The sequence below is a fragment of the Salvelinus fontinalis genome, unplaced genomic scaffold (assembly GCF_029448725.1).
Source record: "Salvelinus fontinalis isolate EN_2023a unplaced genomic scaffold, ASM2944872v1 scaffold_0107, whole genome shotgun sequence".
NCBI lineage: Eukaryota > Metazoa > Chordata > Actinopteri > Salmoniformes > Salmonidae > Salvelinus > Salvelinus fontinalis.
The window spans coordinates 306,159-323,658 of record NW_026600316.1 but is presented as its reverse complement, the minus strand read 5'-3'; the positions used below and the strand labels follow the sequence as shown (position 1 = coordinate 323,658).

Sequence of the window (17,500 nt, the reverse complement as noted above, 5' to 3'; positions counted from 1 at the left end):
TCTTTATAGCGGTGATACCAGCCTGTCTCTATAGCGGTGATACCAGCCTGTCTTTATAGCGGTGATACCAGCCCGTCTTTATAGCGGTGATACCAGCCTGTCTTTATAGCGGTGATACCAGCCCGTCTTTATAGCGGTGATACCAGCCTGTCTTTATAGCGGTGATACCAGCCTGTCTTTATAGCGGTGATACCAGCCTGTCTTTATAGCGGTGATACCAGCCTGTCTTTATAGCGGTGGTGATACCAGCCTGTCTTTATAGCGGCGGTGATACCAGCCCGTCTTTATAGCGGTGATACCAGCCTGTCTTTATAGCGGTGATACCAGCCTGTCTTTATAGCGGCGGTGATACCAGCCTGTCTTTATAGCGGTGATACCAGCCTGTCTTTATAGCGGTGATACCAGCCTGTCTTTATAGTGGTGATACCAGCCTGTCTTTATAGCGGTGGTGATACCAGCCTGTCTTTATAGTGGTGATACCAGCCTGTCTTTATAGCGGTGGTGATACCAGCCTGTCTTTATAGCGGTGATACCAGCCTGTCTTTATAGCGGTGATACCAGCCTGTCTTTATAGCGGCGGTGATACCAGCCTGTCTTTATAGCGGCGGTGATACCAGCCTGTCTTTATAGCGGTGATACCAGCCTGTCTTTATAGCGGTGATACCAGCCTGTCTTTATAGCGGTGATACCAGCCTGTCTTTATAGCGGTGATACCAGCCTGTCTTTATAGTGGTAATACCAGCCTGTCTTTATAGTGGTGATACCAGCCTGTCTTTATAGCGGTGGTGATACCAGCCTGTCTTTATAGCGGTGATACCAGCCTGTCTTTATAGCGGTGATACCAGCCTGTCTTTATAGCCGCGGTGATACCAGCCTGTCTTTATAGCGGCGGTGATACCAGCCTGTCTTTATAGCGGTGATACCAGCCTGTCTTTATAGCGGTGATACCAGCCTGTCTTTATAGTGATGATACCAGCCCGTCTTTATAGCGGTGATACCAGCCTGTCTTTATAGCGGTGATACCAGCCTGTCTTTATAGTGGTGATACCAGCCTGTCTTTATAGCGGTGGTGATACCAGCCTGTCTTTATAGCGGTGATACCAGCCTGTCTTTATAGTGGTGATACCAGCCTGTCTTTATAGTGGTGATACCAGCCCGTCTTTATAGCGGTGGTGATACCAGCCTGTCTTTATAGCGGTGATACCAGCCTGTCTTTATAGTGGTGATACCAGCCTGTCTTTATAGCGGCGGTGATACCAGCCTGTCTTTATAGCGGTGATACCAGCCTGTCTTTATAGCGGTGGTGATACCAGCCTGTCTTTATAGGGGTGATACCAGCCCGTCTTTATAGCGGTGATACCAGCCTGTCTTTATAGCGGTGGTGATACCAGCCTGTCTTTATAGCGGTGATACCAGCCTGTCTTTATAGCGGTGGTGATACCAGCCTGTCTTTATAGCGGTGATACCAGCCTGTCTCTATAGCGGTGATACCAGCCTGTCTTTATAGCGGTGATACCAGCCCGTCTTTATAGCGGTGATACCAGCCTGTCTTTATAGCGGTGATACCAGCCCGTCTTTATAGCGGTGATACCAGCCTGTCTTTATAGCGGTGATACCAGCCTGTCTTTATAGTGGTGATACCAGCCTGTCTTTATAGCGGTGATACCAGCCTGTCTTTATAGCGGTGGTGATACCAGCCTGTCTTTATAGCGGCGGTGATACCAGCCCGTCTTTATAGCGGTGATACCAGCCTGTCTTTATAGCGGTGATACCAGCCTGTCTTTATAGCGGCGGTGATACCAGCCTGTCTTTATAGCGGTGATACCAGCCTGTCTTTATAGCGGTGATACCAGCCTGTCTTTATAGTGGTGATACCAGCCTGTCTTTATAGCGGTGGTGATACCAGCCTGTCTTTATAGTGGTGATACCAGCCTGTCTTTATAGCGGTGGTGATACCAGCCTGTCTTTATAGCGGTGATACCAGCCTGTCTTTATAGCGGTGATACCAGCCTGTCTTTATAGCGGCGGTGATACCAGCCTGTCTTTATAGCGGCGGTGATACCAGCCTGTCTTTATAGCGGTGATACCAGCCTGTCTTTATAGCGGTGATACCAGCCTGTCTTTATAGCGGTGATACCAGCCTGTCTTTATAGCGGTGATACCAGCCTGTCTTTATAGTGGTAATACCAGCCTGTCTTTATAGTGGTGATACCAGCCTGTCTTTATAGCGGTGGTGATACCAGCCTGTCTTTATAGCGGTGATACCAGCCTGTCTTTATAGCGGTGATACCAGCCTGTCTTTATAGCCGCGGTGATACCAGCCTGTCTTTATAGCGGCGGTGATACCAGCCTGTCTTTATAGCGGTGATACCAGCCTGTCTTTATAGCGGTGATACCAGCCTGTCTTTATAGTGATGATACCAGCCCGTCTTTATAGCGGTGATACCAGCCTGTCTTTATAGCGGTGATACCAGCCTGTCTTTATAGCGGTGATACCAGCCTGTCTTTATAGCGGCGATACCAGCCTGTCTTTATAGCGGTGATACCAGCCTGTCTTTATAGTGGTGATACCAGCCTGTCTTTATAGCGGTGATACCAGCCTGTCTTTATAGCGGTGATACCAGCCTGTCTTTATAGGGGTGATACCAGCCTGTCTTTATAGCGGCGGTGATACCAGCCTGTCTTTATAGCGGTGATATCAGCCTGTCTTTATAGGGGTGATACCAGCCTGTCTTTATAGGGGTGATACCAGCCTGTCTTTATAGCGGCGGTGATACCAGCCTGTCTTTATAGCGGTGATACCAGCCTGTCTTTATAGCGGTGATACCAGCCTGTCTTTATAGCGGCGGTGATACCAGCCTGTCTTTATAGCGGTGATACCAGCCTGTCTTTATAGGGGTGATACCAGCCTGTCTTTATAGCGGTGGTGATACCAGCCTGTCTTTATAGTGGTGATACCAGCCTGTCTTTATAGCGGCGGTGATATCAGCCTGTCTTTATAGTGGTGATACCAGCCTGTCTTTATAGCGGTGGTGATATCAGCCTGTCTTTATAGGGGTGATACCAGCCTGTCTTTATAGCGGTGGTGATACCAGCCTGTCTTTATAGGGGTGATACCAGCCTGTCTTTATAGCGGTGGTGATACCAGCCTGTCTTTATAGTGGTGATACCAGCCTGTCTTTATAGCGGCGGTGATACCAGCCTGTCTTTATAGCGGTGATACCAGCCTGTCTTTATAGCGGTGATATCAGCCTGTCTTTATAGCGGTGATACCAGCCCGTCTTTATAGCGGTGATACCAGCCCGTCTTTATAGCGGTGATACCAGCCTGTCTTTATAGCGGTGATACCAGCCCGTCTTTATAGTGGTGATACCAGCCCGTCTTTATAGCGGTGATACCAGCCTGTCTTTATAGCGGTGATACCAGCCTGTCTTTATAGTGGTGATACCAGCCTGTCTTTATAGCGGTGATACCAGCCTGTCTTTATAGCGGTGGTGATACCAGCCTGTCTTTATAGCGGCGGTGATACCAGCCCGTCTTTATAGCGGTGATACCAGCCTGTCTTTATAGCGGTGATACCAGCCTGTCTTTATAGCGGCGGTGATACCAGCCTGTCTTTATAGCGGTGATACCAGCCTGTCTTTATAGCGGTGATACCAGCCTGTCTTTATAGTGGTGATACCAGCCTGTCTTTATAGCGGTGGTGATACCAGCCTGTCTTTATAGTGGTGATACCAGCCTGTCTTTATAGCGGTGGTGATACCAGCCTGTCTTTATAGCGGTGATACCAGCCTGTCTTTATAGCGGTGATACCAGCCTGTCTTTATAGCGGCGGTGATACCAGCCTGTCTTTATAGCGGCGGTGATACCAGCCTGTCTTTATAGCGGTGATACCAGCCTGTCTTTATAGCGGTGATACCAGCCTGTCTTTATAGCGGTGATACCAGCCTGTCTTTATAGCGGTGATACCAGCCTGTCTTTATAGTGGTAATACCAGCCTGTCTTTATAGTGGTGATACCAGCCTGTCTTTATAGCGGTGGTGATACCAGCCTGTCTTTATAGCGGTGATACCAGCCTGTCTTTATAGCGGTGATACCAGCCTGTCTTTATAGCCGCGGTGATACCAGCCTGTCTTTATAGCGGCGGTGATACCAGCCTGTCTTTATAGCGGTGATACCAGCCTGTCTTTATAGCGGTGATACCAGCCTGTCTTTATAGTGATGATACCAGCCCGTCTTTATAGCGGTGATACCAGCCTGTCTTTATAGCGGTGATACCAGCCTGTCTTTATAGCGGTGATACCAGCCTGTCTTTATAGCGGCGATACCAGCCTGTCTTTATAGCGGTGATACCAGCCTGTCTTTATAGCGGTGATACCAGCCTGTCTTTATAGCGGTGATACCAGCCTGTCTTTATAGCGGTGATACCAGCCTGTCTTTATAGGGGTGATACCAGCCTGTCTTTATAGCGGCGGTGATACCAGCCTGTCTTTATAGCGGTGATACCAGCCTGTCTTTATAGGGGTGATACCAGCCTGTCTTTATAGGGGTGATACCAGCCTGTCTTTATAGCGGCGGTGATACCAGCCTGTCTTTATAGCGGTGATACCAGCCTGTCTTTATAGCGGTGATACCAGCCTGTCTTTATAGCGGCGGTGATACCAGCCTGTCTTTATAGCGGTGATACCAGCCTGTCTTTATAGGGGTGATACCAGCCTGTCTTTATAGCGGTGGTGATACCAGCCTGTCTTTATAGCGGTGATACCAGCCTGTCTTTATAGCGGCGGTGATACCAGCCTGTCTTTATAGTGGTGATACCAGCCTGTCTTTATAGCGGTGGTGATACCAGCCTGTCTTTATAGGGGTGATACCAGCCTGTCTTTATAGCGGTGGTGATACCAGCCTGTCTTTATAGGGGTGATACCAGCCTGTCTTTATAGCGGTGGTGATACCAGCCTGTCTTTATAGTGGTGATACCAGCCTGTCTTTATAGCGGCGGTGATACCAGCCTGTCTTTATAGCGGTGATACCAGCCTGTCTTTATAGCGGTGATACCAGCCTGTCTTTATAGCGGTGATACCAGCCCGTCTTTATAGCGGTGATACCAGCCCGTCTTTATAGCGGTGATACCAGCCTGTCTTTATAGCGGTGATACCAGCCCGTCTTTATAGCGGTGATACCAGCCTGTCTTTATAGCGGTGATACCAGCCCGTCTTTATAGCGGTGATACCAGCCTGTCTTTATAGGGGTGATACCAGCCTGTCTTTATAGGGGTGATACCAGCCTGTCTTTATAGCGGTGATACCAGCCTGTCTTTATAGCGGTGATACCAGCCCGTCTTTATAGCGGTGATACCAGCCCGTCTTTATAGCGGTGATACCAGCCTGTCTTTATAGCGGTGATACCAGCCCGTCTTTATAGCGGTGATACCAGCCTGTCTTTATAGCGGTGATACCAGCCCGTCTTTATAGCGGTGATACCAGCCTGTCTTTATAGCGGTGATACCAGCCTGTCTTTATAGCGGTGATACCAGCCTGTCTTTATAGCGGCGGTGATATCAGCCTGTCTTTATAGTGGTGATACCAGCCTGTCTTTATAGCGGTGATACCAGCCCGTCTTTATAGCGGTGATACCAGCCTGTCTTTATAGTGGTGATACCAGCCTGTCTTTATAGCGGTGATACCAGCCCGTCTTTATAGCGGTGATACCAGCCTGTCTTTATAGCGGTGATACCAGCCTGTCTTTATAGGGGTGATACCAGCCTGTCTTTATAGCGGTGATACCAGCCTGTCTTTATAGCGGTGATACCAGCCTGTCTTTATAGCGGTGATACCAGCCTGTCTTTATAGCGGTGATACCAGCCCGTCTTTATAGCGGTGATACCAGCCTGTCTTTATAGTGGTGATACCAGCCTGTCTTTATAGCGGTGATACCAGCCCGTCTTTATAGCGGTGATACCAGCCTGTCTTTATAGCGGTGATACCAGCCTGTCTTTATAGGGGTGATACCAGCCTGTCTTTATAGCGGTGATACCAGCCTGTCTTTATAGCGGTGATACCAGCCTGTCTTTATAGCGGTGATACCAGCCTGTCTTTATAGCGGTGATACCAGCCTGTCTTTATAGCGGCGGTGATACCAGCCTGTCTTTATAGCGGTGATACCAGCCTGTCTTTATAGCGGTGATACCAGCCCTGTCTTTATAGCGGTGATACCAGCCTGTCTTTATAGTGGTGATACCAGCCTGTCTTTATAGCGGTGATACCAGCCTGTCTTTATAGCGGTGATACCAGCCTGTCTTTATAGCGGTGATACCAGCCTGTCTTTATAGCGGTGATACCAGCCTGTCTTTATAGCGGTGATACCAGCCTGTCTTTATAGCGGTGATACCAGCCTGTCTTTATAGCGGTGGTGATACCAGCCTGTCTTTATAGCGGTGATACCAGCCTGTCTTTATAGCGGTGATACCAGCCTGTCTTTATAGCGGTGATACCAGCCTGTCTTTATAGCGGTGATACCAGCCTGTCTTTATAGGGGTGATACCAGCCTGTCTTTATAGGGGTGATACCAGCCTGTCTTTATAGGGGTGATACCAGCCTGTCTTTATAGCGGTGATACCAGCCTGTCTTTATAGCGGCGGTGATACCAGCCTGTCTTTATAGCGGTGATACCAGCCCGTCTTTATAGCGGTGATACCAGCCTGTCTTTATAGCGGTGATACCAGCCTGTCTTTATAGTGGTGATACCAGCCTGTCTTTATAGCGGTGATACCAGCCTGTCTTTATAGCGGTGATACCAGCCTGTCTTTATAGGGGTGATACCAGCCTGTCTCTCGCTAATTACAATGCTAAATTGTAGTTATTTTCCCACTACGGCCTATTGCCTTACCCTCCCTTATCTTACCTCATTTGCCCTCAATGTATATAGACGTTTCTCCTGTATTATTGACTGTTTGTTTACTCCATGTGTAACTCTGTGTTGTTGTTTGTTTCGAACTGCTTTGCTTTATCTTGGCCAGGTCTCAGCTGTAAATGAGAACTTGTTCTCAACTGGCCTACCTGGTTAAATAAAGATGAAATATCCCTCTAACCTTTCTCCCCCCCCCCCTCCCTCTCTCTCACTACCCCTCCCTCTCTCTCACTACCCCTCCCTCTCTCTCACTACCCCTCCCTCTCTCCCACTACCCCTCCCTCTCTCCCACTACCCCCCCCTCTCTCCCACTACCCCCCCCCTCCTCCCTCTCTCCCACTACCCCTCCCTCTCTCCCACTACCCCCCCTCCCCCTCTCTCCCTCTCCCCCCTCCTCCCCCTCTCCCCCCTCCTCCCTCTCCCCCCTCCTCCCCCTCTCCCCCCTCCTCCCTCTCCCCCCCCTCCTCCCTCTATCCCCCCTCCCCCTCTCCCTCTGTCTCCCCCCTCCTCCCTCTCTCTCACCTTCTCTCTCCCTCCCTCTCTCTCCCTCCCACAGTAACAGTCATAATCAGAAGGTCCAGATGCACATGTTGGATCTGATGAGTTCTATAATAATGGAGGGCGACGGAGTCACACAGGAACTACTGGACACCATCCTGATCAACCTGATACCTGCTCACAAGGTAACACACTGATCAACCTGATACCTGCTCACAAGGTAACACACTGATCAACCTGATACCTGCTCACAAGGTAACACTGATCAACCTGATACCTGCTCACAAGGTAACACTGATCAACCTGATACCTGCTCACAAGGTAACACTGATCAACCTGATACCTGCTCACAAGGTAACACACTGATCAACCTGATACCTGCTCACAAGGTAACACACTGATCAACCTGATACCTGCTCACAAGGTAACACTGATCAACCTGATACCTGCTCACAAGGTAACACACTGATCAACCTGATACCTGCTCACAAGGTAACACACTGATCAACCTGATACCTGCTCACAAGGTAACACACTGATCAACCTGATACCTGCTCACAAGGTAACACACTGATCAACCTGATACCTGCTCACAAGGTAACACACTGATCAACCTGATACCTGCTCACAAGGTAACACACTGATCAACCTGATACCTGCTCACAAGGTGTAACACACTGATCAACCTGATACCTGCTCACAAGGTGTAACACACTGATCAACCTGATACCTGCTCACAAGGTGTAACACACTGATCAACCTGATACCTGCTCACAAGGTGTAACACACTGATCAACCTGATACCTGCTCACAAGGTGTAACACACTGATCAACCTGATACCTGCACACAAGGTGTAACACACTGATCAACCTGATACCTGCTCACAAGGTGTAACACACTGATCAACCTGATACCTGCTCACAAGGTGTAACACACTGATCAACCTGGTACCTGCTCACAAGGTGTAACACACTGATCAACCTGATACCTGCTCGCAAGGTAACACACTGATCAACCTGATACCTGCTCGCAAGGTAACACTGATCAACCTGATACCTGCTCGCAAGGTAACACTGATCAACCTGATACCTGCTCGCAAGGTAACACACTGATCAACCTGATACCTGCTCACAAGGTAACACACTGATCAACCTGATACCTGCTCACAAGGTAACACACTGATCAACCTGATACCTGCTCACAAGGTAACACACTGATCAACCTGATACCTGCTCACAAGGTAACACTGATCAACCTGATACCTGCTCACAAGGTAACACACTGATCAACCTGATACCTGCTCACAAGGTAACACACTGATCAACCTGATACCTGCTCACAAGGTGTAACACTGATCAACCTGATACCTGCTCACAAGGTGTAACACACTGATCAACCTGATACCTGCTCACAAGGTGTAACACACTGATCAACCTGATACCTGCTCACAAGGTGTAACACTGATCAACCTGATACCTGCTCACAAGGTGTAACACTGATCAACCTGATACCTGCTCACAAGGTGTAACACACTGATCAACCTGATACCTGCTCACAAGGTAACACTGATCAACCTGATACCTGCTCACAAGGTAACACTGATCAACCTGATACCTGCTCACAAGGTAACACACTGATCAACCTGATACCTGCTCACAAGGTAACACACTGATCAACCTGATACCTGCTCACAAGGTAACACAGTGATCAACCTGATACCTGCTCACAAGGTAACACTGATCAACCTGATACCTGCTCACAAGGTAACACTGATCAACCTGGTACCTGCTCACAAGGTAACACACTGATCAACCTGATACCTGCTCACAAGGTAACACTGATCAACCTGATACCTGCTCACAAGGTAACACACTGATCAACCTGATACCTGCTCACAAGGTAACACACTGATCAACCTGATACCTGCTCACAAGGTAACACACTGATCAACCTGGTACCTGCTCACAAGGTAACACACTGATCAACCTGATACCTGCTCACAAGGTAACACTGATCAACCTGATACCTGCTCACAAGGTAACACACTGATCAACCTGATACCTGCTCACAAGGTAACACACTGATCAACCTGATACCTGCTCACAAGGTAACACTGATCAACCTGGTACCTGCTCACAAGGTAACACACTGATCAACCTGATACCTGCTCACAAGGTAACACACTGATCAACCTGATACCTGCTCACAAGGTAACACACCATCCTGATCAACCTGATACCTGCTCACAAGGTAACACACTGATCAACCTGATACCTGCTCACAAGGTAACACACTGATCAACCTGATACCTGCTCACAAGGTAACACACTGATCAACCTGATACCTGCTCACAAGGTAACACACTGATCAACCTGATACCTGCTCACAAGGTAACACACTGATCAACCTGATACCTGCTCACAAGGTAACACACTGATCAACCTGATACCTGCTCACAAGGTAACACACTGATCAACCTGATACCTGCTCACAAGGTAACACACTGATCAACCTGATACCTGCTCACAAGGTAACACACTGATCAACCTGATACCTGCTCACAAGGTAACACACTGATCAACCTGATACCTGCTCACAAGGTAACACACTGATCAACCTGATACCTGCTCACAAGGTAACACACTGATCAACCTGATACCTGCTCACAAGGTAACACTGATCAACCTGGTACCTGCTCACAAGGTAACACACTGATCAACCTGATACCTGCTCACAAGGTAACACACTGATCAACCTGATACCTGCTCACAAGGTAACACACTGATCAACCTGATACCTGCTCACAAGGTAACACACTGATCAACCTGATACCTGCTCACAAGGTAACACACTGATCAACCTGATACCTGCTCACAAGGTAACACACTGATCAACCTGATACCTGCTCACAAGGTAACGCTGATCAACCTGGTACCTGCTCACAAGGTAACACACTGATCAACCTGATACCTGCTCACAAGGTAACACTGATCAACCTGGTACCTGCTCACAAGGTAACACACTGATCAACCTGATACCTGCTCACAAGGTAGCACACTGATCAACCTGATACCTGCTCACAAGGTAACACACTGATCAACCTGATACCTGCTCACAAGGTAACGCTGATCAACCTGATACCTGCTCACAAGGTAACGCTGATCAACCTGATACCTGCTCACAAGGTAACACACTGATCAACCTGATACCTGCTCACAAGGTAACACACTGATCAACCTGATACCTGCTCACAAGGTAACACACTGATCAACCTGATACCTGCTCACAAGGTAACGCTGATCAACCTGGTACCTGCTCACAAGGTAACACACTGATCAACCTGATACCTGCTCACAAGGTAACACTGATCAACCTGGTACCTGCTCACAAGGTAACACACTGATCAACCTGATACCTGCTCACAAGGTAGCACACTGATCAACCTGATACCTGCTCACAAGGTAACACTGATCAACCTGATACCTGCTCACAAGGTAACACTGATCAACCTGGTACCTGCTCACAAGGTAACACACTGATCAACCTGATACCTGCTCACAAGGTAACACTGATCAACCTGATACCTGCTCACAAGGTAACACACTGATCAACCTGATACCTGCTCACAAGGTAACACACTGATCAACCTGATACCTGCTCACAAGGTAACACACTGATCAACCTGGTACCTGCTCACAAGGTAACACACTGATCAACCTGATACCTGCTCACAAGGTAACACTGATCAACCTGATACCTGCTCACAAGGTAACACACTGATCAACCTGATACCTGCTCACAAGGTAACACACTGATCAACCTGATACCTGCTCACAAGGTAACACTGATCAACCTGGTACCTGCTCACAAGGTAACACACTGATCAACCTGATACCTGCTCACAAGGTAACACACTGATCAACCTGATACCTGCTCACAAGGTAACACACCATCCTGATCAACCTGATACCTGCTCACAAGGTAACACACTGATCAACCTGATACCTGCTCACAAGGTAACACACTGATCAACCTGATACCTGCTCACAAGGTAACACACTGATCAACCTGATACCTGCTCACAAGGTAACACACTGATCAACCTGATACCTGCTCACAAGGTAACACACTGATCAACCTGATACCTGCTCACAAGGTAACACACTGATCAACCTGATACCTGCTCACAAGGTAACACACTGATCAACCTGATACCTGCTCACAAGGTAACACACTGATCAACCTGATACCTGCTCACAAGGTAACACACTGATCAACCTGATACCTGCTCACAAGGTAACACACTGATCAACCTGATACCTGCTCACAAGGTAACACACTGATCAACCTGATACCTGCTCACAAGGTAACACACTGATCAACCTGATACCTGCTCACAAGGTAACACTGATCAACCTGGTACCTGCTCACAAGGTAACACACTGATCAACCTGATACCTGCTCACAAGGTAACACACTGATCAACCTGATACCTGCTCACAAGGTAACACACTGATCAACCTGATACCTGCTCACAAGGTAACACACCATCCTGATCAACCTGATACCTGCTCACAAGGTAACACACTGATCAACCTGATACCTGCTCACAAGGTAACACACTGATCAACCTGATACCTGCTCACAAGGTAACACACTGATCAACCTGATACCTGCTCACAAGGTAACACACTGATCAACCTGATACCTGCTCACAAGGTAACACACTGATCAACCTGATACCTGCTCACAAGGTAACACACTGATCAACCTGATACCTGCTCACAAGGTAACACACTGATCAACCTGATACCTGCTCACAAGGTAACACACTGATCAACCTGATACCTGCTCACAAGGTAACACACTGATCAACCTGATACCTGCTCACAAGGTAACACACTGATCAACCTGATACCTGCTCACAAGGTAACACACTGATCAACCTGATACCTGCTCACAAGGTAACACACTGATCAACCTGATACCTGCTCACAAGGTAACACTGATCAACCTGGTACCTGCTCACAAGGTAACACACTGATCAACCTGATACCTGCTCACAAGGTAACACACTGATCAACCTGATACCTGCTCACAAGGTAACACACTGATCAACCTGATACCTGCTCACAAGGTAACACACTGATCAACCTGATACCTGCTCACAAGGTAACACACTGATCAACCTGATACCTGCTCACAAGGTAACACACTGATCAACCTGATACCTGCTCACAAGGTAACGCTGATCAACCTGGTACCTGCTCACAAGGTAACACACTGATCAACCTGATACCTGCTCACAAGGTAACACTGATCAACCTGGTACCTGCTCACAAGGTAACACACTGATCAACCTGATACCTGCTCACAAGGTAGCACACTGATCAACCTGATACCTGCTCACAAGGTAACACACTGATCAACCTGATACCTGCTCACAAGGTAACGCTGATCAACCTGATACCTGCTCACAAGGTAACGCTGATCAACCTGATACCTGCTCACAAGGTAACGCTGATCAACCTGATACCTGCTCACAAGGTAACACACTGATCAACCTGATACCTGCTCACAAGGTAACGCTGATCAACCTGATACCTGCTCACAAGGTAACACTGATCAACCTGATACCTGCTCACAAGGTAACACACTGATTAGCATGATAGCCTGTAGATGTTTAATCCTCTGTTCTCCTGTCCAGAACCTGAATAAGCAGGCGTACGACTTGGCCAAGACTCTGCTGAAGAGGACCGTTCAGACCATAGAGACATGCATCGCAAACGTTAGTACTGGTTCACTTATATACATGTACCATACACTATATATATATATATACCTGTACTATACACTATATATATATATACCTGTACTATACACTATATATATATATATATACCTGTACTATACACTATATATATATATACCTGTACTATACACTATATATATATATACCTGTACTATACACTATATATATATATACCTGTACTATACACTATATATATATATACCTGTACTATACACTATATATATATATACCTGTACTATATATATATACCTGTACTATATATATATACCTGTACCATACACTATATATATATATACCTGTACTATATATATATACCTGTACTATATATATATATACCTGTACCATACACTATATATATATATACCTGTACTATACACTATATATATATATACCTGTACTATACACTATATATATATATACCTGTACTATACACTATATATATATATACCTGTACTATACACTATATATATATATACCTGTACTATACACTATATATATATATACCTGTACTATACACTATATACCTGTACTATACACTATATATATATATACATGTACCATACACTATATATATATATACCTGTACTATACACTATATATATATATACCTGTACTATACACTATATATATATATACCTGTACTATACACTATATATAATATACCTGTACTATACACTATATATATATATACCTGTACTATACACTATATACCTGTACTATACACTATATATATATATACCTGTACTATACACTATATATATATATACCTGTACTATACACTATATATATATATATATACCTGTACTATACACTATATATATATATACCTGTACTATACACTATATATATATATACCTGTACTATACACTATATATATATATACCTGTACTATACACTATATACCTGTACTATACACTATATATATATATACCTGTACTATACACTATATATATATATATACCTGTACTATACACTATATATATATATATATATACCTGTACTATACACTATATATATATATATACCTGTACTATACACTATATATATATATATACCTGTACTATACACTATATATATATATATATATACCTGTACTATACACTATATATATATATATATACCTGTACTATACACTATATATATATATACCTGTACTATATATATATACCTGTACTATACACTATATATACCTGTACTATATATATATATACCTGTACTCTACACTATATATATATATACCTGTACTATACACTATATATAAATATATATACTATACACTATATATATATAGTATATACACTATACTATACACATATACTATACACTATATATATATATATACCTCTACTATACACTATATATATATACCTATACTATACACTATATATATATACACACATATACTATACACATATACTATACACTATATATATATATATATATATATATATATATATATGTGTATAGTATACACATATATATATATATACTATACACTATATATATATATATATATATATATATATATATATATACCTATACTATACACTATATATATATATACTATACACTATATATATATATATATATATATATATATATATATATATATATATATATATATACACATATACTATACACATATACTATACACTATATATGTGTGTGTGTGTATATATATATATATATATATAGACTCTCTCGACCGTTCAGACCAACTAACATCTCTCCCTCTGCCTCTCCCTCTCTGCCTCTCCCTCTCTCTCTCTCTTCCTCCCTCTCTCGCTCTCGTCCCTCCCATCCCTCCCCCTCTCTTTCCCTCCCTCCCCCCTCCAGTTCTTTAACCAGGTGCTGGTGATGGGCAAGTCTTCAGTCAGCGACCTGTCAGAACACGTGTTTGATCTGATCCAGGAACTGTTCTCCATCGACCCTCTGCTACTGACGTCTGTCATGCCTCAGCTAGAGTTTAAACTCAAGGTATAGGACACATCGACACACACATGGGGGGGGGGGTTTAATCTGATCCAGGAACTGTTCTCCATCGACCCTCTGCTACTGACGTCTGTCATGCCTCAGCTAGAGTTTAAACTCAAGGTATAGGACACATCGACACACACAGGGGGGTTTAATCTGATCCAGGAACTGTTCTCCATCGACCCTCTGCTACTGACGTCTGTCATGCCTCAGCTAGAGTTTAAACTCAAGGTATAGGACACATCGACACACACAGGGGGGGGGGGGTGTTTTGTATCTAAAAATCTTGGGCAGGCCTCAAGTGTTTTCTTCAGGCCGCTTATATCAAAACAGTAAAAAATATATATATTTGTCATTGCAAGGGGCCCCCTGAGTCAGTCAGATGGCATAAGCCTGAGCAAAATGTATAGAATTGCGTGAAATTAGCTTTTAAAACATCTACAGTTTGGCACTGCCACCACCAGGACGGCCTGTTAATTCAAACCCCCAAAATGTATTTTCATAAATGTCTGCATTTTCCTGCTACCTCATTCGGGATCATGTCCACACTGCTGCGTAGCGCTGCACGATTATGGGCCAACAATCGACGCCATACATGCGGTCTGCGGTTGAGAGGCCGGTTGGACGTACTGCCAATTTCTCTTAAATTACGTTGGAGGCGGCTTATGGTAGAGAAATGAACACTCAATTCTCCGGCAACAGCTCTGGTGGACATTCCTGTAGTCAGCATGCCAATTGCACACCTCCCTCAACTTCAGACATCTTGTGGAATTGTGTTGTGTGACAAAACTGCACATTTTTAGAGTGGCCTTTTTATTGTCCCCAGCACAAGGTGCACCTGTGTAATGACCATGCTGTTTAACCTCTCTGGGATATGTGGTACGCGTCCCACCTCGACAACAGCCAGGGAAATTGCAGGGCGCCAAATTCAAATCTCATAATTAAAATTCCTCAAACATACAAGTATTATACACCATTTTTAAGATAAACTTCTTGTTAATTCCACCACAGTGTCCGATTTCAAAAAGGCTTTACGGTGAAAGCATACCAACCGGCTATGTTAGGTCAGCGCCTAGTCACAAAAAGCACCCATTTTTCCAGCCAAAGAGAGGAGTCACAAAAGTCAGAAATAGCATTATAAATATTCACTTACCTTTGATGATCTTCATCAGAATGCACTCCCAGGAATCGCAGTTCCACATTTTTTTTCTCGTTTTGTTCGATAAAGTTCATCTTTATGTCCAAATACCTCCTTTTTGTTCGCGTGTTTAGTTCACTAATCCAAATGCACAAAGCGCGGGCACTAAGTCCAGACGAAAGTTCAATTTAAAGTTCATAGAAACATGTCAAACGATGTATATAATCAATCTTTAGGATGTTTTTTTTTTTAATCATAAATCTTCAATAATATTCCAACCGGAGAATTCCGTTTGTCATTAGGAAGGAAAGGGAACGGAGCTGGCGCTCACGGCCGCGAGCGATAAACAACTCGTGGCTTTCAGCCCGACCCCCTTCTCTGAGTGCTCTTATTCTCTCCCCCTTTCACAATAGAAGCACGAAAAAAGGTTCTAAAGACTGTTGACACCTAGTGGAAGCCTTAGGAAGTGCACTCTGACCCCATTTACATTGGATATTGGATAGGCAATCACTTGAAAAACTACAAACCTCAGATTTCCCACTTCCTGGTTGGATTTTTCTCAGGTTTTCACCTGCCATATGAGTTCTGTTATACTCACAGACATCATTCAAACCGTTTTAGAAACTTCAGAGTGTCTTCTATGCATATTATTAGTAGATTTGGATGTCTTAGCTTCTGAGCCTGAGTAGCAGGCAGTTTACTCTGGGCACGCTTTTCATCCGGACGTGAAAATACTGCCCCCTATCACAAATAAGTTAATCAGCTTCTTGATATGTCACACCTGTCAGGTGGATGGATTATCTTGGCAAAGGAGAAATGCTCACTAACAGGGATGTCAACAAATTAGTACACCAAAATGAGAGAGAGGGAAACTTTGTGTGCGTATGGAACATTTCTGGGATATTTTATTTCAGCTCGTAAAACATGAGACCAACACTTTACATGTTGTGTTTTATATTGTTGTTCGGTATAGAAGGTAAAGTTTTAAACTCAAACCGGTCCGTGCATCAATACCGGTATATAGTAAAATAAGATCTACTACCTAGCCTTACGCCAAGCCCACCACCTAAGCCCCATTTCCACCCAGAAAAAACCCTGGACGCACACACACACACACCTACTAGACCCAAAATAAATGCCAACTGTTGAATTAACATCTAGTTAAAGTGTT

The 17,500-nt window shown here is 44.7% G+C and overlaps 1 protein-coding gene across 1 annotated transcript in view; it reads left to right on the top strand.

Moving 5' to 3' along the window:
- Positions 1-17,500, top strand: part of LOC129843299 (sister chromatid cohesion protein PDS5 homolog A-like) — a 93,066-nt gene that overhangs the window by 24,779 nt on the left and 50,787 nt on the right. Inside the window, exons 6-8 of the mRNA XM_055911926.1 lie at positions 7,463-7,589; positions 13,113-13,193; positions 15,054-15,194. Of these exons, the coding sequence (XP_055767901.1) occupies positions 7,463-7,589; positions 13,113-13,193; positions 15,054-15,194 (349 nt within the window). The remainder of the gene's footprint in view (positions 1-7,462; positions 7,590-13,112; positions 13,194-15,053; positions 15,195-17,500) is intronic.